Source organism: Paralichthys olivaceus, chromosome 14 (genome assembly GCF_024713975.1).
Source record: "Paralichthys olivaceus isolate ysfri-2021 chromosome 14, ASM2471397v2, whole genome shotgun sequence".
NCBI classification, from domain to species: domain Eukaryota; kingdom Metazoa; phylum Chordata; class Actinopteri; order Pleuronectiformes; family Paralichthyidae; genus Paralichthys; species Paralichthys olivaceus.
Genome location: NC_091106.1, coordinates 5,007,923 through 5,032,442, shown reverse-complemented (window position 1 = coordinate 5,032,442; position 24,520 = coordinate 5,007,923). Strand labels below are relative to the sequence as shown.

Genomic DNA, 24,520 nt, shown 5'->3' with positions numbered 1-24,520 from the left:
TGTACTTGCCAAGCAGAGCAAAGGGTAAAGTGGGATTAGGTCATGCAGCTCATCAGTGTATGACCGTCTTTTATTCATCACACTGCTTTTAGTCTGAACTCTTCTGACTTTTCTAGCAATTGATTGTCTTCAAAGGTTCAGTGTGTAAGATTTAGGTGAAGGAATTTTTGGCAGAAATTGAATATAAAATAATCCTGCTGATGTTTCACTGGTGTGTTTCATCTAAATTGTATAAATTGTTGTTTTCTTAACCATAGAATGGATCCTTTATATTTAAATACTTTATAATTACATGGAGGGGGGTCCTCTCTGTGGAGGCCGCCATGTTTTTTTACTGTCATCCTAACAGGACAAACTAAAACCTTTTGAGTTTTCATGACAACTGAAGTTCACCACAGGTTCTGTTACATGTTGGGAAGGGGAGGGTTAAATGAGGGGTAATAAGCTGCAACAGGCAACTTTACCTCTAGATGTCACTCAATTCTACACACTGAACCTTTAACTAACAGAGAAAAACCCACAAACGAACACAGATGAAAACATAACTTCAGTGGCAGAGGTAGAAAATAAGCTATTGGGAGACCTTCAGTGTCCTGTACTCAGGCACTAGATTATATTGATGATGTCACGGGGTGTTTCGGACAAGTCACAGTTAACTTAAGTGTTCACTGACTTTAGAATTTGTCTTTTAAACCCTGTACGAAGAGTCTCATCTTTTCTTACTGCAAAACGACATCATAATACACACCCATGAGGTCGATTGGTTGAATGGGGCAGCATCTTCTATCAGTTTCCTTTGCTTGGTTTAGTGGAGTATTTTTTCCAAGCTTTATTTACAGCAAATATGACAATTTACTCTTAAAAAATATGCAGCCGATACATCCTACTCCTTCCCATTGGCCCTCACGTCAAAGCTACATTCCCAAAACATATGAACGTGCACTGACATCTGCTAGAAGCCAAATGTCACGGCTTACTTGCTAACTTCTGGCTATCGTCTCTGCTTCAGCGGTGTATGTGTATCCGGCTTGTGAAGATGCAAATCATTTAATTAAAGTGTGAAAACAACCTACCAACCCTACCTTTAAGTAAAAGAAGTGCACATAAAGAATGTGTACTTTAATTAATGCACTTCTATAAGAATCTGTCTTTCCACTGAGAAACCAGTTCACCCTGCTACCTGATTTTTCCTTAACTACCTGATGCACTGATGACTGCTTCCCCCCCACACACACAGACTACTGCCCCTGTTAGAGTTGAGTTGCTGATCCTCTGTCTGTGTCTCTGTTACAGGTGGAGGGGGTCGGCCTGTACTTCCGTCAGCAGCTCCTGCAGTCCCGTCACCGTGGCGCCTTTGAACTGGCTTACGTCGGCTTTGTACGCCTCACTGAAATGCTGTGCAGGTGTGTGTGTGTTTTCACATTCAGGGCAAAGGGGCTGAAAGGTAATACTGCTGAATGGCTGTGGGCATTAGCTTCAATCATGATAGTGAACATCAAGGCGCCTTGTAATTAGTGAGGGGGCACGTTCTCTCGGTATCACTAATATACTGGAATTACATCAAGATAAGTGGAGCCATTCATCATGTGGTGCCTTCTGGTTGTCAGAAATACAAAGGCATGAAAAACATTGAGCTGCTGATAATAGACAAACACCATGTGTAAACTCATAGTGCAACGAGCAAAGTAAAGAGCTGACATATTATAGCTGCTTTCAGACATGCACTGAGCTCCAGAGATTCTCCACTTTCTCTGGAGGAGGTGCATGTATGAAAATGTCGGACTGAGAGCCTCCAGATTATCTGCCTGGCCCCCTTGTATAAAGTCTGCAGAAAGTCGGGAGAATGAGTTCTGAGAACAAAACGGGGGACTCACAGCCAGGGAGTGGGGGGGGGTTGATGACGCTTCTAATTGGTGCAAGAAAACCAAAAAAACAAACAAAAGAGAAACAAATGTCCCAGTGAAAAAGACACAGATGAAGATGTCTAGAGAATTTGTGGTGATAAAAGCCAACTCAGTGTGTTGTCAATGTGTGAGCTCGTCTGTGCAGAAAACCTCCCCCTGTGTTGTGCATGTGTGAAAGACAAACTGCCGGTAAAGTCCAGACCCAATATTCCAAGACTTTAATCCCCAGGTAAGGAACAGTTTCGGGAAATATTAAACTTTACTTTCCTTCCAAAAACAAGACAAGCTTTTTGTTAGGTACAGAGCTGGAGTCTGTCTTTGGTTAGCCTAGCTTAGGAGAAAGACCGGAGGCAGGAAAAAAACTGTTCACCTCTCTGTGTCAATAAATCCACCCTGCAACACCTTAATATCTGACTGATCAGCATTTAATATCAAACGTTTGTTTGACGTGCACACACTCGTACAATTATAAAATTGTTACAGTAGGGGGCAGTTATTTGTTGGAACTTTTTCTTGACAAACAAGTTATTCATTTGCTCAATACTTCTTTGTTCCTGATGGTAGTGACGATGTTACCCAACCTGCCAACTGCACTGTGATAACTGCACTCAGTTGTTGTTCACCATGGAATAGTTCTGCCTCATAAAACTACAAAGTGCAGTTTGTAAAATTCTGCAAAAGTGTGTGAATTACGGAGCCTTCAGAGGTGTTAGTGTCTTTAAAAAAACAAACACACTGCTAAATATTCGAGACTCAAATACGTATTTGCTTTCTGCTACAAACTACAGTTGTCTATCTTCCTCTATAATCCCATTCAAATTTCAAATTTTCACTTGAAATCACACCATCAACAGTACACCTTTACCAAGAGTTGCAATCTGTATATCGGTAGAATATGACACTGAGACTGTTGACGGGCAGTTTTCTTTGGTGGGCCCTCCCTTTACCTCCCTCTAAGAACACATTCATAAAACAAATAAAGTACACATTCAAAAAATAATAACCACATTCAAATAGTTGAATATTACAATTACTTTCAACTCCTGACTCCTTTCCAACCACCTTAATTAATATCACGTCTGGACGCTGTTGCCAGTTAGCTCATTAGAAACAGGTTAACCTCTACCCTGGCCCTGACAAAATTGTCAGAGCAAATTTACTTTAGAGAAAATTTACTTTAGTAAGCCAATAACCTGTGAGGTGTATAATAATTCCCACACTTGGGAAGAAAACAAGTTAGAGGGTTTCCACAATGTTGACCTATTCCTTTAACTGCTACTTTTTAAATATCTTTTGTTCAGGTTCCAACTCGTTTTAAAGTCATGCAACAGTAAGAGTTTGAAAATATGCATTCTAATAAAACTAATGAGAACATTAAACATTGTAGCCATAAACTCAGGTGTGTATAGAACAAATAAAGAAATAAAAGTTAAAAGTTCTGCACAGATTAAATTACTGGGCACAAATTAAGTGTTTTAGTTGTTAGCATGGCTAAAATAACTGAAACTTACTTGTATAACAAATCAGTCCAATACTGTTAAGACCCCACTGAGGAGTTCTCTAATTTTGATCCCAGTTTTATAATTCACAGCTACTAATGCACTTAAATCTCACGTTGAACATAATTAGACTGATGTGGCCTCTGTATTGATGTTTTTCTAGGGGCAACACTAAACTTGGCTGGAGTCTCATACTCAACTCCACAATCCCCATCACCCCTGCTATTACAGGAAATAATCCCACTATTATCCCCTGAGGGGAACAAGAAAAAACACAATTGTAACGGCATGAGAGAATTTCTCACTTTCTTGTACCTCTCTGTTTTGCTCAATGGAAGCTTGTGGAAGATGTCTTTAGCCCTGCGGCAGGTGACGAACCACAAAACCGTTGCAGCACTATTGACTTTGAATCGCCCAGGGCAGAGCAGTTAAAACAAAACTCACTTGTTTTGTTCTTGTGCAGAAACCAGTCTCTCAGTGCGTTGTGTAATGAGGGCGACATTCTCGTGGTTGTGTGTAGGCGTGTGTGTGTATGTTCTGCTCCAGGCGTGAGTGTGTGTGTTTTCATCAGGGGGAGAGCAGTGTGTGGATGGTATGCAGGCCGTGTGCTGGGTTATGGGGTGTTGATTGCGGGGTGCCTAACCACGGCCTTTTGATGCTCTGCCTTGTGATCTGGCGCTGCTGTGTTCCACTGTGTTTGCGCTCTCTCACTGTGTCTCTTTGTCTCTCTTCTTTCTGCCCCGTTTTCCTTTTTTACTCTTTATGTCCGTCTTTACTTTCTCTTCTATTTTTTTTCTCTCGATGACTAAGTTTTCTGGTAAGACGTTTGCATTTATAACTTAAGTTGTTTACTCCAGTGGTTCACAACCTTTTTTGTTCCCATGTACCCCCACAGCCATGGCACATGGCTCAAGCACCCCTTCATGCACATCACCTGACATGTTCTTAATATGTTGGTAGAATGATATATATGTTGGTTGTTAATGATATTAAAGTGGATTTTTCTGCAATATGTTTGAACTGTTTATGCTGTTACTGTTTTTGCACTCTTACTACAGTGTTTAGAGAGAGGAATCAAACCACTATTAGCCATTTATCCCTTCATTTTAGCTGTGTCAGTATTTCAACATTTCTTTAGCTCACTAAAGACGTGAACCAGGTCCCACATTTGAACGTTGATATCTTGCACTGATGATGCTATTTGCAGTCAGAGTCTGCGCAGCAATGATCGTGGTGCAGAGCTGCTGCATCGAGGTCCTGCCAACATGTGTTTGACCAATTGCGAGCCAGTCAATCATTTCACTTTGTTTCTATGGCCTCATATAACAGTTTAAAACCAAATTGACTGGAATAAAGAACACTTGCTGTGATAACAACACCTAAAATAAAAATTGTATTTAATGTGTATTTTGACCCTTTAGATTTGTCCATGTCCCATCAATTAACATGGAGAAGTTGGGTTTTATAACCTATACAAGACACATTGGCTTTACTCTTGCTGTTGTGTTGTCCATCTTTGATACAATCTGGTTCTAATGCACTCTTACTTGCAACCTGGCATGTTCAGGTGTTTTTCGCTTATGGGACTTAATTTATATAATAAAAAAAAAGAATATACATATATATTTGTAGGTGGTTTATTTGCTCCTTAATCTTTCCAAATATCAATTGTAAACTGCTGAGCTCTGGATCTTCCCTCACCCCCTCCTCTTAATTCTATTCTGCTGTAAAACACAGCTCTACAGTAGATGCATCAGCACATGTGTTTGTGATGTGCGTGTCCTCCGTGAGGTAAATACGTGCAGCAGAGCACGCTGGAGTGAGTGTAGCAGCGCTGCACCCTCGCTCTGTCCTCCACATTGAATCGTTTTAACTCATCGCCTGTGTGTCTCTGGCTCTTGTTAAACAGCTGCTTCTTACTCAGGGTGCAGCAGTTACTTGCTGTGCGGTGTGTGTTTGCCAGACCTGCTTCAGATCATATTATCTACGTTTGTTTTAAAACGCTTGGAGCACCAGGTGCCGCAGCACAGCGCATGTGTCAGAAGGTTTAAAGTAAACTTCCTTTGTAATGTCAACCCACTCCTAACACTGCTGATTAACATTCAAACTTTTTTTTACAGAAATACAGCCACATTGACACATTTCTGGTTTTTGGATGCGTCTTGATGGAAATTACATTGGACGAGCTTATTATTCCATTTTGCGGGAAACCTACAGACGCTATCTTTGGAATCTCTAGTTCAGAGGACTTGAAAGATAATCAATCACACATTATGTTGTGGCTCATAATTAATCTGACACCTCTGTCATTGTGACACATGTGACACATTTTCTTATTTTTATTTTCATTTTCTTATGGAAACCTACTTTGAAATCCATCTGGTTGTCAAAGTGGATTTAAGGAAATATTACAAATTATTTGCAGTGATGTGATCCTGGTTTGGTGTGGTTTTGTGTTGAAAGAAACATATTGGATTTATTGTAAAAGATTGAAGTCACGCAACAGTGTGCAGTCAGACTTTCCATCCCGAAAATATGCATTCAGATGCAACTAATGAGGATAAACCTCAGCTCCTCTGAACATTTTAACTACTAAAAGGTGAACTCCTGCACTGAATGAATTACTTTAGCTAATCATTTAGATAATATAAAATGTTATCAAATCACTAAATATACAACTTGATAAATCAACTATGTAATGTCATAGTCATTTATTCATTCATCATTGAACTTGAATGCTTCTTTGTGTGAGACTTTTATCACACAACCAAAGAGCTTGAAGAAATAAGACTCATGTTATCTAATGTTTTTTCTGTGTTTTTGTGTTTGTGTGTGTCAGGAGTGGAAGTCCAGCCCTGCAGCAGCTTCCGGCCCGCTGGCTGTCTGAGGTTCTGGAGGAGGTCAAATCCAGCGATCCGACATCCAAGCTGTGTGCCACACGACGCAGCGCCGGGATACCCTTCTACATCCAGGTGTGTGTGGGCATCAGAAGGGCGCTCGTGAAGTTCCAGGCTTGATTTGGGACTCACTGTTGATTTTAAGTGTTGGAAAGAGGTCATCGTTCCTATTCTGACACTCTGACGTTTGTCAGTAAACAACACATTCCTCTGGTTTAGTTTCTGGAGTGTGTATGTTTTCATGCGTGCGTGGAAGTGATGGTCACATTCACTCTCTCTGGACACAGTAATTCTTTGTCACTATTTAAGATCATATGTCCCCAGTTCTGTCCTCTATCATACCTGACACCAGACTCAGTTTTGAATGAATTGTTAATGCTTGTTGTTAGTACAGCCCGACCAACGTATTGGTTGATTGATCAAATTAGGCCGTTAGGAGTCTGACACAGAAAGTGTGGATGTTTACCAGTAAAAATCTGACTTATATTTACTGAAAGTCTTATTTGAAGAAAAACCAATAAGGACCTTTTGGCAAGACACATACTAATGACATAAGTTGGTAAAAACATGAGTAAACGTTCCTGTTTACTTCTTAAAGTTGCATACTCGGCTGTTCTTGGCATGCCACTGAAGCACTCATGCTGCAAGAACACAGACTTTCTTAATCCATCTATTTTCACCATCCATTAAACACACACACACACACACACACACACACACACACTGTCCTTTTAGTGACCCCTCTTATTAGTCACCATTCCCACACACCTTTACAAATGTGTTGTAATCTCTCACTAAACCTACCTTAACACTTGACTGACTCGGCCTGTTATTCAGCCACAGCTCGCCTCCCTCACTTCCTCTGATTACTGATATTAAAACTAGACACGACAGAGTTTGTGTGTTATCGCGGTTGCAATTTTAGAGTGAGGCTGCTCTTTCTTGTGGTTATGGCTACGAGGCGCACGGCTGATATGACTGATGTTCGTCTGTTTTCATGCATTTGTGTGACCAGCGTGTGCTGTCTATAAGAGGACTGAATTCTTTGAAATAGATTTCAATCTTTATTGTTAAATTCAAGGTTTCAAAAGTCCTAATTTAGACTTTTGGAAAGTGGCACATGGAACCTCAAATGTAGATAGCTAACTAAAGAGAGAGAAAAGCGGAGGAGTTGCATGACAGAACAAAGCATTGATAGAAAACAAGGCTGGATGACTTAAGATGAGGATGAAAAGAGACGGCGAGACAGAGCAGATAAGATGGAGGGGAAAGAGGAACAGCCCGACAAAGCAGAGGAAGTCTGGGGCGAAGCAGAAGTCCGCACCTTGGCAGAGGTTTGCGCTGCATTCCTTCACACAGAGAGACGGAGTCAGACCAGGGAAGGCTGGCTGCTGCGCTCGCCTCACGCTGATCTGGATCAACTCGGGACAGACTTCACAGGAACCCGACTCGCCCTCCTCTTCCTTTTACCTTCCTTCATCCCTACTCCCTTCTGAAAGGTTTATAGGAGCCAGACTGTGCCTCCTGTTTTCCTCCCTACCTCTACCCTCCATCTCTCCATCCCTCCCAGGCCTAACTCTGAAGCATAACTCTGGCCAGACACACAGCTGGCTCCCATCAGCTCCCACACTAAGATAACTCCTTTCTCACACAGCAGCCAAGTACTGTGACCTCCCTGCTCCCACATTCCCAAATCCCACTTCTGGCGCATACAAATGATGTAATTCATTGAAGCCATCGTTGTAGAAGGACTTATGTAATGGCTGTGGCTTCATGTTACAGGATATGATTTTATATAGTGCACTTAATTAATTCGGATAAGAGGTTTTGCTGCTGCAAGATTAGGGGCAAGAAATAAGACGTGATTAATTAAATACTCCCTGAGTATCAATTTAAACTTAATGTATTTACAGCAGCTCAGTGTGGTAGTAGACACAAATAGACACAAACATACGGATGATTTTCTTTTGTCAAATGTCAGATATAAAAATATATCCAGCATAGGTTGCATATCAGGTTAGATAAAACGTAAAAGTAGTATTTGTTTGCATAAGAACCAGCTTCTAAAAAACACCTTTTGTTAAGTAATTTTTCCAGTTACAGTAAGAAAGAAAACACAAAAGTACTTACAAGTTCAAAAAGTGGTGAAAATACAAGAATCTACTAGTATGTACACTACAAACATTTGGAAGAAGAACATGCAGAGTCTTGATCATTTACATAGATTGTTTTTATGCCTTCATGACAGCAATAGTCATACATTACGTGTTTGGTTCGTCCCTTGGATTTTGCGTAAGTATTCACTCAGACTCGAGGATGTACTAGTTTGGTGTTCAAAGTGCAAAGGTCACAGTGATCTCATGAAACACACTTTTGGCAATAACTCCAGAATCAATACAGTATTTAAAATAAGATTGAACACAAATATCTTATAGGATAAAATTATCAAAGGATGACATTTTATATGGTCAAAGATCAATATCACTGTGACATCATTATCCATCCATTCATTATCTATAATGCTTAACCTCTCAAGAGTAGCAGAGGGAGCTGGAGCAAATCGCAACTGACGTCAGGCAAGAGGCGGGATACACCCTGGACCGGTCGCCAGTCCAACCCAGCCCCAACATACGTAGACAAACAACCGTTCACTCTTGTGATGGTCAGTTTAGAGTGTCCAGTTAGCCTAACCCCAATCTGTATATCTTTGGACTGTGATATCATCATGTTCTGCAAAAGACACTTTTCTGGACATTAATCTCCCTTCTGTTCCTCAGTTATGGTGTTGAATCTGACCATATTTCACATTTGGTCAGAACCTGGATGGGTGCCACTAGTCTTAGGTCCCCACTGCCCACCATGAAACTCTGTTGATCTTTTGTGCGGTCATGTTGAAACGTCCTTCCTACATTCAGTATATCATAAGTCTGATCAGACGTGATATAAACTGCATCTTGATTTGTTGGTGGAGGTATACTTTTGCAAGGCTTTAGCTCTAGTTCTTTTTTATACTTAATTTAATTTACTCAATAGCTGTTTGTCCTCTGCCGCAGGCTCTGCTCTCCTCTGAGCCTAAGTCGTCCAGCTGCAGTCTGCTGAAGATGACCATGAGAGAACTGATCTCTCTGGCCATGCCGTCTGCGGACAGGAACAATGAAAGCTCCACTGTTCCTCAGGTAGGTCTGGTCCATCCAGTGCATCCATGCAGGAGTCTTACCAAACACACAGATGCAGCAGCATCATCAATAATACAGTTATCTTTTGATCATTTTTATTAAAACTTTCTGCTTTATCAAATAGTGATATACAGTTTTTCTGGATTGTGTCAATGTAGTTTTCTCATGGTAACGACTGTCTGTTTTTTGTGTGATCTCTCTAATGTGATTTATTTAATGTGTTCTTAAAGTGATTCTGCTGAGTTTGTTCAGTTTTACCTGTTTACCCCACAACAGGTCCATGCTCTGAACATCCTCAGGGCTCTGTACAGGGACACTCGTCTAGGGGAAAACATCATCCCCTTCGTCTCAGATGGGATGCAGGCCGCTGTGCTGGGCTTCACCTCTCCTGTCTGGGCAGTGAGTTTCAACCTTTATCTCTTTTTAAAAATACCAAACCTTACCAAGTGATAAACATCGTCTCTACTGCAGGGATGTTACAACTCTATAAAAAACATCAATATATTGATATTAGCAATTAAACTCTGTTTAAATTCATATCATCATAAAACATACATGTATATTTATACTGGATCAAGAAAGTGTGTAAATCACTAATGGTAAATGGTCTGTATTTATATAGCGCTTTTCTAGTCTTAATGACGGCTTTTTAGTACAGTGCATCTATGGGTTCAGTATTTTGCCAAAGGACACTCCAGCATGCAGATGGGGAAGACTGGGATCAAACCGCCGTCCTTCTGGTTAGAGGTCGACCTCTCAGCCAATAATAAAAAAACATACCTGGGAAGCTGTGTAACCTTTTCAGATGAGAACAATCTTGCAGCCTTGTATTGTGGGGGTTTGATTCATAACATGAAAAGTTAATTTACCAAGTTGTAATGTCTCTTTCTGAACTAGCTACCTCAACGCGCTGATGATAAAAGGGGAATGTTCGGTAGGAATTGTGGAATTTGGTGTTTGACGTGTGAATTCTATGCAGAGAGGAACATGGTTTTTACCTGCACGACAGACGACAACTAGTGAGAACTACTACTACTAACAAAATAAACCAAACAAACTGTAAAGCACTTTGAGGGGTCATCAAGACTAGAATAGCGCTATATAAATACAGACCATTCACCACTCTAAGTAGAACAGCGATACGTCCATCAATTCACCTCACATCACAGTCCGCACACAAAAGTAGCTTTGTTTCAAACACACACAAAACTGTATCACACAGCTGCAGTGGTTAATGTGTTCACCGCACTCAGTTTTGATCATGTATGTCCTCCATATCCCACAATACAGCCCTGTACCCATCATTAACATCTATGCTGACCTGTTGGAGCAGGTTTAGAATGTTTCCCTCCAACACCTCCCAGGTGTTTCTGATATTCTTTCCACTTCATGATGTCACGTCTCTGTATAAAGCAACACGGTATAATTCAGCAGCATCACAAATTGTATCCTGCCGAGTGACTATAAAGTTGAATCAACACCTCTGTGATTCATCCCACTGCCACTTACTGCAGGGCTCTGGTCTGGATTTCATTAGTTTAGCTCAGTGTAGCTAATTAACTGATCGTAGGTCTGAGGCAGAGAATTGCTTCAAAACGACACGGTGCTGACTCTACAACCTTTTCTGTGATACTGATATTTGCTCTTCTAGTTTTGCCAAACAGACATACATCCATCTTCTCTCTCTGTCTTCCTTCCCACTCATTTTTGTTTTTTTCCCCCCTTGTCCCAGGTGAGGAACTCCTCCACTCTCCTCTTCAGTACTCTGATCACAAGGATCTTTGGAGTGAAGAAAGGGAAGGACGAGCACTCGAAAAAGAACAGGTCTGCTTCTTCTCCCTCTCTGTCATGTGCATCCGAGTAGAATGAAATGCTTCTATTTGAATGGGGGATGAACAAATCAGTGGTTATCAGTCATGTGTGTGCAAATAAGCTTTAAAAACTAAAATAACTGGTGCAGGAAGTTATTCCCCTTAATCCTACTTCAGCTTCACTTGGATCAGCCGTTTTATAAAAATGCAAGTCATCGTGCACTTGACTATAACTATATTTTTCCCACATATTTTAAGAACTACATTTTTCCAGCCTCTGATCAAGATTGTAATACACAATGTAAGAAATCTATATATACATAAATATTTCGTAAACATCAACTACATGTTAGCTTATTAACAAAAACAAAACATTTTGGTATCAAACTTTCAAATATTCAACACCAAGGTAAAGGATTTGTGAACAGTTGCTGTTTCACAGCACTGAGGGGCGCTGTTGTAACAGCATGCTGCTGAAAAAGTGTCCCTTCACTCAAACCCTCTGTTGGTTTTTGCATGTGGAGATTTCAGGTCTCCACTGCTGCCGGACCAGAAATTTGGAAATTACTCTGGAGGCAAAGGCAGTTCATCATTGTAAAATAAAATGGAAATCATATCCGTCATTCAGCTATAGGACACGTCACAGTTACACTGTTCTGAACCTGTTTCATAGCTGGGGATGTTATTGTCAAGGTACAATACAACATTGTCCATGCATCTGTTGTATGTCAACAAACATAATTACAAACAAAAGCTCATTGGAAAAAGTTATGTGTCATGAGAGCCTGGAATGTTCCCTGATGATCTAAGAATGATATCGTTTGGAGAATTAAAGTATTTTACAATTTTCACAAATGAAACTTGAACCAGCATTTACACTATCATCGAGTATTTGACAGTTCCTATACATCTAGAGACATGCAAGCTCCACCTCTGAGTGCCAATTCTGATAAGCATCAATAATGTAGATTCACAATGACATGCTTCTTGTAGGTTTATTTATTATAGATATTTATTTCTTAATTGATGTTTGAAGCTAGAACCTGAAAATTTGGATGCAGCAGTTCCCATAATGAGCAAACACTTTTATCGGCAAGAAACCTCCAACAGAACCAGACTTCGAGAGAGAGTGAACGAGAAAGAGAGAGCAAGAGATTGTCAGTGCATCATGGGAGTTAAGAGCTAGTTTAATCAAACAGGATAGTTTTAAACCTAATCTTAAATACAGAGGGGATTTTTGTCTCCCGAACTCAACCAGGAAGCTGGTTGGACAGGAGAGGAGCCTGGTATATGGAAGATGAAGAATAAGATCCAACAAACACTTAGGAAATACTCAAACATGACCTGACAAGTACTGTTTGTTTAGTAAACTGGATATTCAGTCTTGAAACTTTGGTCGAATGAAGCATTACAGATGATCTGATGCATTTTCCATTAGGTTGAAATTTCCCTTTGTGCACCACTTTTTCCCACCGAACACACTGAACTGAAGAGGGCCAACATGGGAAACGTGGTAGACTCTCTTGGCATGTCCACCTCATACTAGATTGAACGTTGCCTCTTGATTGCCCCCTGGTTGTATGAATACAGACTTAGTTGTGAGGCTTAAAATACTGCGTGCATTGACAATGTAACTGGATATAACATCAGCTGATGTGAAGCATCTGTACCTGATTGATTTTCTTGGGCTACGTCTGTTTTTGTAAGTACCAAGTGTGATATATCTGACCTGTCAGGAGCAATCAAACTTCCCAGTCGTAACAACTTTGACGCGACACAAACATTGACTGAGCCTTGTTATGCTCAGCTAAACACATCCTGTCCGCTCTGTACTTCACATGTTATCATGTCACCTTCTACATCATAGACTGCATAAAAAGATGGAGGAAACGACTGCTCCCCAAAAGTGAAGCCAAACATCTTGATTGCCCCCTAGTGGTTGGCTGCAGTATAGGTCATAAATTCTGTTAGTGGATGGTACATGGATCAAACTAAAAAGTCAAACAACACGTCACGTTTTTTTCGAATATGGTTTCTGTCATTTTAGGTAGTTATTGTCAGACTGATGGTTATTCAAGTTCTCATTTTTCCACAAAGTTTGGTGTTCATCAGTTATTTGATGATATAAAAAGTTGTTGTGATTGACAGCTGAGAGTGACTGGCCGAGCCCATGTTGCGAAAGAACCTCGCTATTGCGGCTCCATCCCCCATTTGCCAGACAGCCTCCAAATGAACCAAAGAGGGCAGCGTTCATATTGAGAACATTTTAGACACGTCTATTGTCTATATTTAGTTTAGGAGTGATTTGCCTCAGCAGAGATAGTCCAAGGTAGAGTTTCACAGGGTTCTGGGCCTTGTTCCAAGAGGCTCAGTCTCTGGTTCCTTTTTTCTTTGTTTCTATTGGCTACTTTCTGTGACAACGTCTGCAAAGTATTAATGAAAAGTATAAACCAAGCCGAGGCTGCTCCTGTTTATCTTGTCTGATTTTACTTGTGCTTTTAGTCTGCTGTCCCTCTCTCTGTTCACTTATCTCCCCTTCCTCATGTCTGCTGCTTTCTTTTTTTCTTAATACTGTGTGGGTTTGTTTTTATATACTCGTGGGAGAATTTGTGATGAATGAGGGATAGAAAGATTGCTAAAAAAAATTACCATTTGAAGTCTAACACTGTCTGTACATGTTGTTCTTAATATATTTAGTTATTACGTCCATTTAATAATAGTGTTCTTGCAATATTTCAGTTGTAAAAAAGCTGCAACTCATTTATTATGGTTTTTAATAGTTTGTCCTCTCCACAGCCTGTTGTGTGCCGGGTCTCTGATATTACCACAATTTTACAGCTGGAATCTTTGGCTACAGAAAATGCATTGTGACAGCTTGTACATGCAATCATTTTTGGCCGTGTGTGTGTGTGTCAGGGTCTCTCAGTGCACTGCGGCTGGAACATAAACACAATTCCCTACACGTACAACATAATGTGTATTACTGTTTTTGGAAAGACTGTGCTTGCTGCTGTCTGTGGGAATTTCAGTGTGTTATAGTCAGTAGATCCAGACGTGTTGTTTGCTTGGAGATCAACGGCCTTCACTGCCTTCGCTCCGTGTATCCATACATTGTTGCTGAAGTAATATCGCTGTTGAGATAAATGCAACTGTAAACAAATTTGAAGAGTGGAGATTGCTCTCTGAATTCCAACCGACGCCTCCAGCTTTATCTCAAGCCCACGTCAACATCTCACTTTGCACCACATGTGCTCTCGTACATGCAGAAATTTCCAAATCGACGTTACTGAGGTGCTTTTGAGCGTTTCAGTAAATATTTGTCTTCAGGACTCAGGGACACCTCAGCAGGATTTGCAGCAGCGCATAGAGTATCACGTCTTAGACTGAAGTGAATGCACAAGTACAACAGTAAAAATGCTCCATTACAAGTATATGTCTTGTTTCTCAAAGTGCCACTAAGCTGGCAACTTACTTAACTAACATGGCTTCACTTAGTTTGAAGCAAAGTTAGACCCTGGAGTGAATCCAGAGAGGCTGCTAATGTAACATGTTTCCTCTTTATAATGTCTTCATATAAGACATTATTCAAAAGCAGCTGGTCAAGGGGTTGTAGTTTTAAATGCTTGATATTAAATTCAGAAGTTTAGTGATAGGATTGATATAATATATATAATGTGATGGGTACAATTAGAAAGAAAACATACTGCTACTACTTGAGTATGAATTCCTTTTCTATAAACTTTTTTAGTGAAATATTTTGGCCTTTACATCAGGTACAGTGTCAAAATGAAACTTTCTGCAAATTTCAGAGGAGAAATGGTTAAACTGATAAAAACTCTAGACATATGAAAATTGAACTTTCTTTTCAAACACTAACTAGTAAATCTACGTAGCTGTTGAGTAAATGTCTCGGAGTTAAAGTACATTATTTTCCTCTGAAATATCATGGTGTAGAAGTATAAAGTTTCATACAAAGTATCTCGGAGTGTACTTCAGAAAATGAACTTAGTTACCCTCCTCCACTAATGTTTCAGGAACACTGACATGTTGAAGTGAATTGTTCAATATACAGATCTGGATGTGTGTATTTGAGCTGCGGTGATCATTTCAAATGAAAGGAGAGAATGCCTCAAACTTATATACTGTATATTATATCTATATGTCACTTGCACAATATCTCCATAGGTCCATATTGGCGTGTTACCATTCCACTTGTTGTTATTTTTACTGTGTCTGCCTTCCTCCTACAGTCTCTTTTTTAGACCAGGATGCTCGTAGGTTTATCACGCCACCCTAACTAGTCCTGGCAGAATACCATCTCCAAGATAATGTTGCCTTCGTGAGAGTGCGCACACAGCTTTGAGCCCACAAACATGACTCGGCCTTTTCACTTACACCCCCTCCTCTTTTCTCTCTCCTCTCTCGTCCTCTGCGACCTTTCCCCCTTCTCCCCCTCTAATCTGCACCGACACAACCTTTGACCTTTGTCCTTCAGGCAGCTTGTCAGACCGAGAGACTCTCATTAGACAAAAGCATAGGAGGGTGGTGGGCACTGAGTCCAGTATTTGCACATGTAGACAGTGACTATAAAGTTTATTTGAGTTTGCAGTTACCCCCACACCTCATCTGTGTGTATTTGTCAAGTCACAGGAGGCGGGCAGTGTGTCACATCACTGTTGAAAGGGGTTATGGAACTCACTTGCCGACCATGACAGCGCCTGCTGCTAACTTGAACCATGTCCAAGAGTGTGTGTGTGTTTATGTGTGTATGTGTTCGAATGTGTGTGCGCGTCCAGAATTAGTGGCAGTCGTGACTGGAGCAGTATGCCATCTCTCCTGTCTTGTGATCATGTGCTTGGCAGACAAGACCTCTTCGCTTTAGGAGCGACTTGATTTAGACGGGCAGAGTTAAATAAAAACTTTATTGGCCCTGAGGCTGAATGGCAGTTGCATCAGCAAGACCGCCTGTGTTAAATATAAAGTTTTTCATTTTGTTGATAGTTGTGTATGTTTCTGAGTGGATGCATAAGCACAAACACACATGACCGTGGCACATGGCAGAGTATATATATGTACATTTCCTACACCATGTGCCACATGACTGTACATACACACAAATGGGACTGTTGATTTCTCGCTGTAGCTGCTTAAACAAATGGAAGCGCTTGATTTGTTTCAGCCTTTGGCACAAGATCATGTTCTTATCAGTCACAATGTCAGTCTGTAATTTATCTACTATATCTTGTCCTCTGTCTCTTGCTTTTTCTTGTTATGCTACTTTCCCCTCATTGTTTGGAGATAGAGGGACGTTGTGTGGACAACAACAGTTATGGTGTCATGTTTTCACCCTTGTCTGTTTGTTTGTTGCTTCGTTTGTTTGCAAGCAAGATTACAGAAAACTACTGGATGGATTACCACAAAACTTGATGGAAGGTTGTGGTATGGGCTAACGAATGATCCATAAAGTTTAGTTCAGATGCAGGTCCAGAGGCAGACCCAGGATCTTTTTCGCTATCTTCCTTCCTTGGTTTTACAGAGAATAATTAATGAATCTTGATTAAAAAAATAAATAAACTCCTGCATGCTTAGGGGTCTGATATTTATGAGTATGTCCAATTTGGTGCAGAACCAAATACAAATCTAGAGGATTTGGTGGATCTAGTGAATTTAAATGTGGTTTCACAAGGGAACCTTTGTTGGCCTTGGAGGAGGAGGTATCGTGGTACTGAATGCCAGTCCAGTTGCAGCTAATGTGAATGACATAAATTTCGTTTAGACTCCACACTAACACGAACGCGAACGCGCTCAATACATCAACACAAATTTAGCTTCTATCTAATACAGAGCCAATGGTATTGTTATTGTTGTCATCGTTATAGTCGCACATTGCTCGCTGCATCAAAATGGAAAATCTTGCTGCTTCTCAACTACTTTCTGTGATAGTTTTACATTTTTTAAAAACATATACAAAAACCTTTTTTTGACAATCGTCCTTAAACATTTTCTCACTAGCTTCCTCTAATGGATTCCTGCATGAACACAAATGTTCTGCCAAAAACCACCTGAGGGTTTTTTTTTTGTACATTGCATTTTCTCTATTCTATTCTACAGCTTTGAAACAGACGGGGCTCAGTTGGAAAAAACTTTTTTGTGCGCCAGTCAGGATCCAACAACATTTTCAATCAATTTCTTCTGACAGTTGTTGGGTTTTCTGAAATTCTGTTAAGACACCAAGTTCTTGTGGTCTTTAAATAATGATGTAAAATGACCACAAACAACAACTTTCATATTGCAATTTCTTGCTGACATATAAGAAATATCTGTCCGTTAGTCTTGGGGAAAGCTACACAGTGCATGTAAGCAGTTGCTTAAGGTTTACTGCTGATGTGCAGTGATGTCCTATATGGAGTGTAACTGCTCTGGCTATTTGAATGTCTCTTAACTTTATGGTAGTGCAACAATAAATTCCTGAAGTAACCATTTGCAGAAAGATAAAAATAATCTAATTCAACCTCTGTTTATTATTTTATGAAATCAATATTCTTTAGTACTTCAAACTCATCCATTATCCTTAACAAACAAGTTGTTAAAGAATCCTGAGGTCTTTGGGTTTATGTCTAATGCCCTCATGACTGTTAGATACTCACACTGTCTCTTTCTCTCTTTTTGCTTTTGCCGCAGGATGACAGGCCGGGAGTTTTTCACTCGTTTTCCAGCCCTCTATCCGTTCCTCCTGAACCAGCTGGAGGAGGCTGCATCCACAGTGGAAAGGTGAGGTGGTTCTTCTTAGTCCACACACATAACACAATCCACATTCAGCCCCTGCCAAAGCTTTTCACACTTCCCTGATCCCATTAGGTGTTTAATTTTACCCACATTGTGCCATTTGAGGCAGCTTTTCTGTTTCTGCTAAGCTGATCAAGCAGTGGGGTATATGTGCTACTGGTTTCCAGGAGTAAGTTTGTGCAACTTTTTTTCAATCCCTAAAACTGTTTTTTAGGGAAAGATAAACTGTGAACTCAGCTCTTACCGATGAACAAGTAGCATTGCCCTGGATCGAGTGCTTGTGTGTGCCTTTTTTTTTTTTTTCCAAAGGTTTCACTTGCACAATTGGCAGACTATTTATTTAAAGACTTTACAACCGTCAAATGTCTTGATGAGAGTTTTTTTTCCAGCAGGGAGTTGAGTCCACTGAGGTTCATTGGCCTTATCTTTTTCAGCTCAGCCCAAACTCCCTCTTATAAAAGCATCGGAGTCCTCAAACAGCTCCTCAGGCAGCCTTATCTTAATAAGGATCCAATTAATTGACTGCTTTTTCAGACTGCCTCTTTCCCAATTCCCTTCGACCCTTGTTAAAACATTTGCAAATTTCCCACGGAACCAGATCTCGGGCCGTCTGAATTCCCACATCATCTCAGTGTATCACGCCACCCAAACAGAGCAACCACACTGTACTGTGACAGTGCACAGCAGGACAGGAGGCAGGAGAGCTGCTGTTAGTGGTTAAAACTGTCTTGTGGAAGTTGCAGCTCAAGTGCATTCTCAAAATAGGTCACATTGTATGAAAGATTATAGAAATTAGATCTGGAAGTTCTAAGGTCATACTTTTCAGGCTGTGCATATACATTACACATGGGTGCAGTTCATCTGTGCAACCCAAAGGCTGCGAAGAAGAATTATGAATGGAGAACGAGATAGTTCAGCACACAGGAAGTTGACAGGCACATATATGAACATGGAGTGGCTGTAATGTTGAGCTGCAAGTATGTGATATGTTTATACACTTTTCATACTTGTCTATTTGTGTGTTAGGTTTTGCATATGATTAGATTTCAAAAATAGCTGCTAAAATTAATAATTCATGCCAAATTACACTGATCTCATTTGCTTCCTCATCTATCCAGTGGATTCATCTCCTCCTCCTTTGTTTTGTGAGCAAACATTTCATATGATAGGTTGATCCTCTCCTTTGCCTCAATCTGCGTCTGGATCACCATTATTTTCCTATATTATAACATTTGCACAGAGCTTACATTTCTTTGTTTTTTATCTTATCCATGGGTTTTGCATAATGCTGAGGGATGAAGTGATCAGTCCGTCCGTCTGTGATCATTTTGTTTCTGGAGCAGAACCCAAAAAACCTTTGGAGTTTATTCATGAAACATTTCACTAATCATGGGATGTCAGGAAGGAGAGGGGTGCTTTTCCAAATTGTCTTTATTTTTTCTTTATTTGAAATTTAGAGAAGGCTTTCAACTCAGAACTTTTCAACAGCAAGCAACAGAGAGATATCACACATTGCTTTGTTTCTAGGATTTTGGAGGGGAAAGGATTCATTTGTTAATTAACACTCAGCCCCTGCACACTAAATAATCTCTATTTAATAAAATGATAACGCAGTTTTTTTACAGTACATAGGCAGTTAGATTCTACATTATCAGTACATTCAATATTTACCTATCTGAAACAATTAGCCAGTGCTTCACATTAATAATCTAGATTATAGCAGCTCACCATATTCTAATTTCTCGTGCCACAGGACCATAATGAACCAAAAAAACAATTGCTCTCCTCTCAAAGTAGCATAAGAGATCTGGAACTTGGTATTTGGCTCTGTTGCTACATTGTTGCTGTGTGTATTGTCCATAAAGTTGTTACCGCCCACCGTCAGACCTTTTGGTTTCAGCTGCAGCTGTGCATGTACCCATAAGTGGCATGCAAAGACTTTCACTCATTAGTCTGTGTACCTTTCACCAAACTGTTGAGCATGAGAGATACATTCACACTCTTGCACCTGCACCCCAGCTACTGCCATAGATTGAAAACATTCTTTGGAAAACACTAAATCTTCTCTTCTTTATCATTGAGAGAAATATTAGGAATTTGTGTAAATTTAAACAGTCTGCTTTTTTACATTTTTTAGGGTGCTGGGCATGTTTCATTACCTTGATCTCAAATACACATTGTCATGGACAAGCAGTGTATGCTTGTACAACAGCCCTTAACCTAATTTAATTGTGAAAACATGGTGTAATCTCGAGTATGTAATTCAAGGTAAAGATGATTTATATTGCAACAAAGTGTTGATTGTGCTTTTTATGAGACCTGTTGATTCATACATTTAAAAATCCCCCATCATTATCTCACTAAAACAAACTTTATCTCTGGAGCTATTTCAGGTCACCACCCATATTTAAACTGTCTTATCTGCTCCTGCCTCCACGTCCAAAGAAAACAGCTTTCATATCATACTCCAAGTTCTTTTCTCTAATTCTCTAAACAAAACTGATGATTTATTCATCTGAGAGCGAACCAAATGGTACGCTGTTTACTTGAGAGCTTCTTCTGCGTCTACGCTACTATGTCCCTTTCGCTGCTTTCTAAATGAAGACGAAGAACTTCTTAAGGTCAGCGTTCTGTTTCCACTCTCTTTAAAAGATGTAGAACAAAAATAAGCCCTTCATCAAAGCCCCGGATACTGGAGAAGATTGAGGAGTGGGAGAGAGGGCAGGCATTCATGTTAGACCTCAGCATGGAATTTAAGAGTGCCATTAAATGCCACAGTCTCTTTTTCATCCTGTCAAGTGTTTGAGCCTCCAGCTGTATCCCGACATGGACTAATATGTTTGCAATTTTACCTCTATCTGGCCCCCCTGCTGTATCTGTGACATCACATCCTGTCCCGCTGGGCCTCGGCTGAACTGTGACACTAAACACATTAGACCGGTTACTAATTGGGCCGCTATTACATTTCCCATCTCGCCAATCTACGGCAGTCCCAGCGGATGGTTCTGCGCTGAAGGAAGTGATGAAAAGCACAAGTTGTTTTCGCAGGGGGTCTGTTGTTCTGCCTCCGTTCAATGAGATCCTCATGACTAATAACAGGGCCCGAAGGACATTCCGCTCTCCTGACACACACACACATAAGCAGATCCTATGTGCTTCCAGACCTACATAACACTCCGCTGCAAGCGCTCCCCACATTGTAAACACTGTTTTTACATCATGTTCCCATATTTGAAGAAGTTGTTTGTCATCAAAAGCAGAAGATGTACTGTTGAAACCTTTTTGCAGTGCTACGCTTCGCTGCAGGACAATAGGAAGTAAAAGCATCCCGAGGGTAAAGCATGACCATTTCCCGCATTAGGTACCTGACTGATTCATTTTAGTCTGGGTTCAAAATTCAGATACCCCTTGATTGACACTTGAGACCCCCTGAAAGCCTCAACAGCTAAATTCTGGGGGGGGGGGGTCTCTGGAAAAAGTCTTTAAAAATATGTCACTGATAATTGTCATTAGTGTACTTTTTCCAGTATTAGGCAGGCAGGGTTTCTGCTACGTTACCCTTTTACCTTGCTGCATGTCCTCACTCCTCCCTCCCCAGCTGATCTGTGCTTACTTTAAACATTAACAATAACCACCATCACTAATCAGAAGTTATTACTTTGTGTTTATTTGATTTGCTCTAGACTTTATGAGACATGCACGTAATTCAAGTGACACACACGCGACACAAGAAGAGAAGTGAAGCACACAGCCAGGACATCAGTGTTTAAATAAGTTAAAAGATGTGGATTCATGATCCGACACCATCGATTAATAACTAAATACATGTGATGGTCAGTTTGTGTGTGAAGAGAGATAGAGACAGACACACACACAGGCTGCAGACAGGAGAGATGTTCTTCTTGAGGTGTTTTAAGTTTGTTGTTGCAGAAGAAGCGATGCCTCGGTTATAAATATGAATTCAGCAGGTTTTTATAAAGATCAGTTCTACGTGTTAGTAGTTAGAAAAAAGCAGAGGAGCAGAATCTCTTGTTGACCAACAGGGCAACTCGGGTATTTCGCACACTTCAGTCATTGTCTTCACTTTTTTCTAACTTGTCTTGTTGTCAGCTTCTCTCTCTTTTTTCATTTTCCTCCGTGCTTCCCTCACAGCAACTGTGACAGAGTGAAAATGTGAAACCGCAAGACAGTTTCCATTCTGATTCAGTTGGCGATGATGATATTTGGAAGGAGGAAAAAAAAAAAGGGAAGTCAAAAGCTCAGCTCAAGAAGACGAGGATATGACTGTACCGGAGTGTGGGTGGTTTTGCATATGCAGTGTGTAAAAAGCCAGAGGAATTTAGGCCTGTTATATTCTGTGTTGGCATTTTGATTATATGTGGTTTTCATATTGCTCTCTTGGCCTGTTTCACAGAGCAGACTACACATTATAACTGCATCCACAACTAGTTGTTTCTCATACACTGCTGTAGCTACAAGTCTCTTCATGTAACGCTCAGCAAAAGAAGCACATTTCCCGAAATAGATAGATACAAATTGATTAAAAATGGTCTAAAGAATTAATAAGTCATTATATTTATCAGAACTTCCCAGAGAAGTCACGGTCTTGACAAGCTCAGTTATTTTTAGCCTTTTAATTTTAATAATCATCCTGTCTACCCATTTCACATGAAGAGACAAGTTGCTATCTCTAAGATCATACAGCACTGGTAGGCAAATAGCAGCCTGTAAATCAGACCTGCCCCTCCAGCAAAAACATTTGGCCTCCCAGTGAAAGCTGGTGTTCTCCCCTTTATAGTTTTCATCAAAACCTTTCTACATAAATTCTCAGAAATCTACCGTCGGCAAAAAATGTACAAGCAAGTCTTGTGTGAAACCAAATAATTGTGATATTATAACTTCTAATAATAGTATTTGCATCACACACATGCTGTAGGTGGCAAATCACTGAAGAACAGCCAATTTTACAACAATACATTCATTCAAACATAAATGAAGCGGTCTGCTGTCACTTTATTTATTTTTTTACTGAGAAACCCACTGTAGCTCTCACCCAATAATGGGAATTAAACTGAAATGGAGAACACAGAAATGAAATACTCAAGTAAACAAATAAAACGTACCGACCTGATTCTCCGCCTTGTCATTACTGACCCCCGAATCTAGGATAATAGATGAGATTTGATGACATTTATCTAGCCTGTCAGCATCCTTCGTGCATTGTGCAAATTTAGAAACGCTCTCTCCGAAGTTGTTTAGAGCAGTCGTACAGATCGTACAAGACAAGTTACAGAGTCTTCCCAGCAGCCAACGTTCCCCAAATATCTGTAGAGTCTGGGGGCAACCTCAAATGCATTTGTAGAGAGAGATCTTGTAGTTCAACATGAATAAAGTCCAAAAACAGCCACCGTTAAAGCCAATTCTTACTTTTTCATCACAGTTGTCATTGACCTAAGGTTGCTAAGTTCATGATGCCTGTATAGTTCTGGTGATATTAACTTAATTACTAAAATCGGGCTGACATTTTGTGTGTTCAGTGACAGTGGTCAGGTGAAGCTACACCCCAGTCTGTTCCTGCTCCTGCTGGTGCTCAGTCGCCTGTACCCCTCTCCCATGGATGGCTCTTCTTCACCTCTGGGACTCGCCCCGTTCATGCCCTTCATCATCAGGTGAGTGTCTCTGCTTCACACACTCATAAGCATACACACATTCATGTGAATTAAAGACTGGGTTTCCCATTAATTATCCACCATTATCACAATAAACAAAAACATATTTTACACTTAAAAAACATTCCCGCTCGTGCTATTGTCCATAAAGTTGTTGCCATCCATGGAGACAGACCTCATAGCTTCAGCTGATGTGGAATGTTATGCAGGTCTCTCACATGCGAGGACTCTCTTTAGTCTGTGTACCTGTCACTTGGAATCTGTTGCAGTTGGGAGTGACAATTATAGATTGGATTAATTGTGAGAAATGGAGATGGACGAGTGATCTTCATACTAAACATAGAAATCACACTTTTGGGGAAATACTGGCAACTGTCTACTGCTTTTAAAAGTAGCTAAGGTTTGTCCAACAAATTAAAAGAACTAGAAGGTGAAAGCCCCTTTGAGGCCAAACTGGCTGACCTACTAATAGTGTTAATTTGTCAGACAGTCGTGTATATTGTGTTTCTAGGACTGGGCTGTTGCTATCATTAAAAACAGAATCCCTTTATCACATTCTAGAGGGTCACACAGCTGTTCTCATCCCTGACAAAGCTCTCAACAATGTTTTCATTGAACCCAAAGTCATTTTAAGTATAGCACCCTTCACAATCACTGAGACAAAACACCTTCAGTCTAAACAGTAACGTGTCTCCCGGTGTTTTGTTTGCACAGGTGCTCTCTTTCTATTTTAGAGACCTCTGTCTTACGTAACTTCTAACATCACAATCCCCAAAAT

The 24,520-nt window shown here is 40.3% G+C and overlaps 1 protein-coding gene across 4 annotated transcripts in view; it reads left to right on the top strand.

Annotated features, from left to right (window-relative positions):
- thada (THADA armadillo repeat containing) overlaps window positions 1-24,520 on the top strand; it is a 96,414-nt gene that overhangs the window by 16,204 nt on the left and 55,690 nt on the right. For all 4 annotated transcript variants that reach the window (XM_020091983.2, XM_020091962.2, XM_020091973.2 and 1 more), the window contains exons 22-28: window positions 1,294-1,403; window positions 6,243-6,375; window positions 9,354-9,476; window positions 9,753-9,875; window positions 11,209-11,300; window positions 17,969-18,058; window positions 23,611-23,742. In XM_020091983.2, the coding sequence (XP_019947542.2) occupies window positions 1,294-1,403; window positions 6,243-6,375; window positions 9,354-9,476; window positions 9,753-9,875; window positions 11,209-11,300; window positions 17,969-18,058; window positions 23,611-23,742 (803 nt within the window). The remainder of the gene's footprint in view (window positions 1-1,293; window positions 1,404-6,242; window positions 6,376-9,353; window positions 9,477-9,752; window positions 9,876-11,208; window positions 11,301-17,968; window positions 18,059-23,610; window positions 23,743-24,520) is intronic.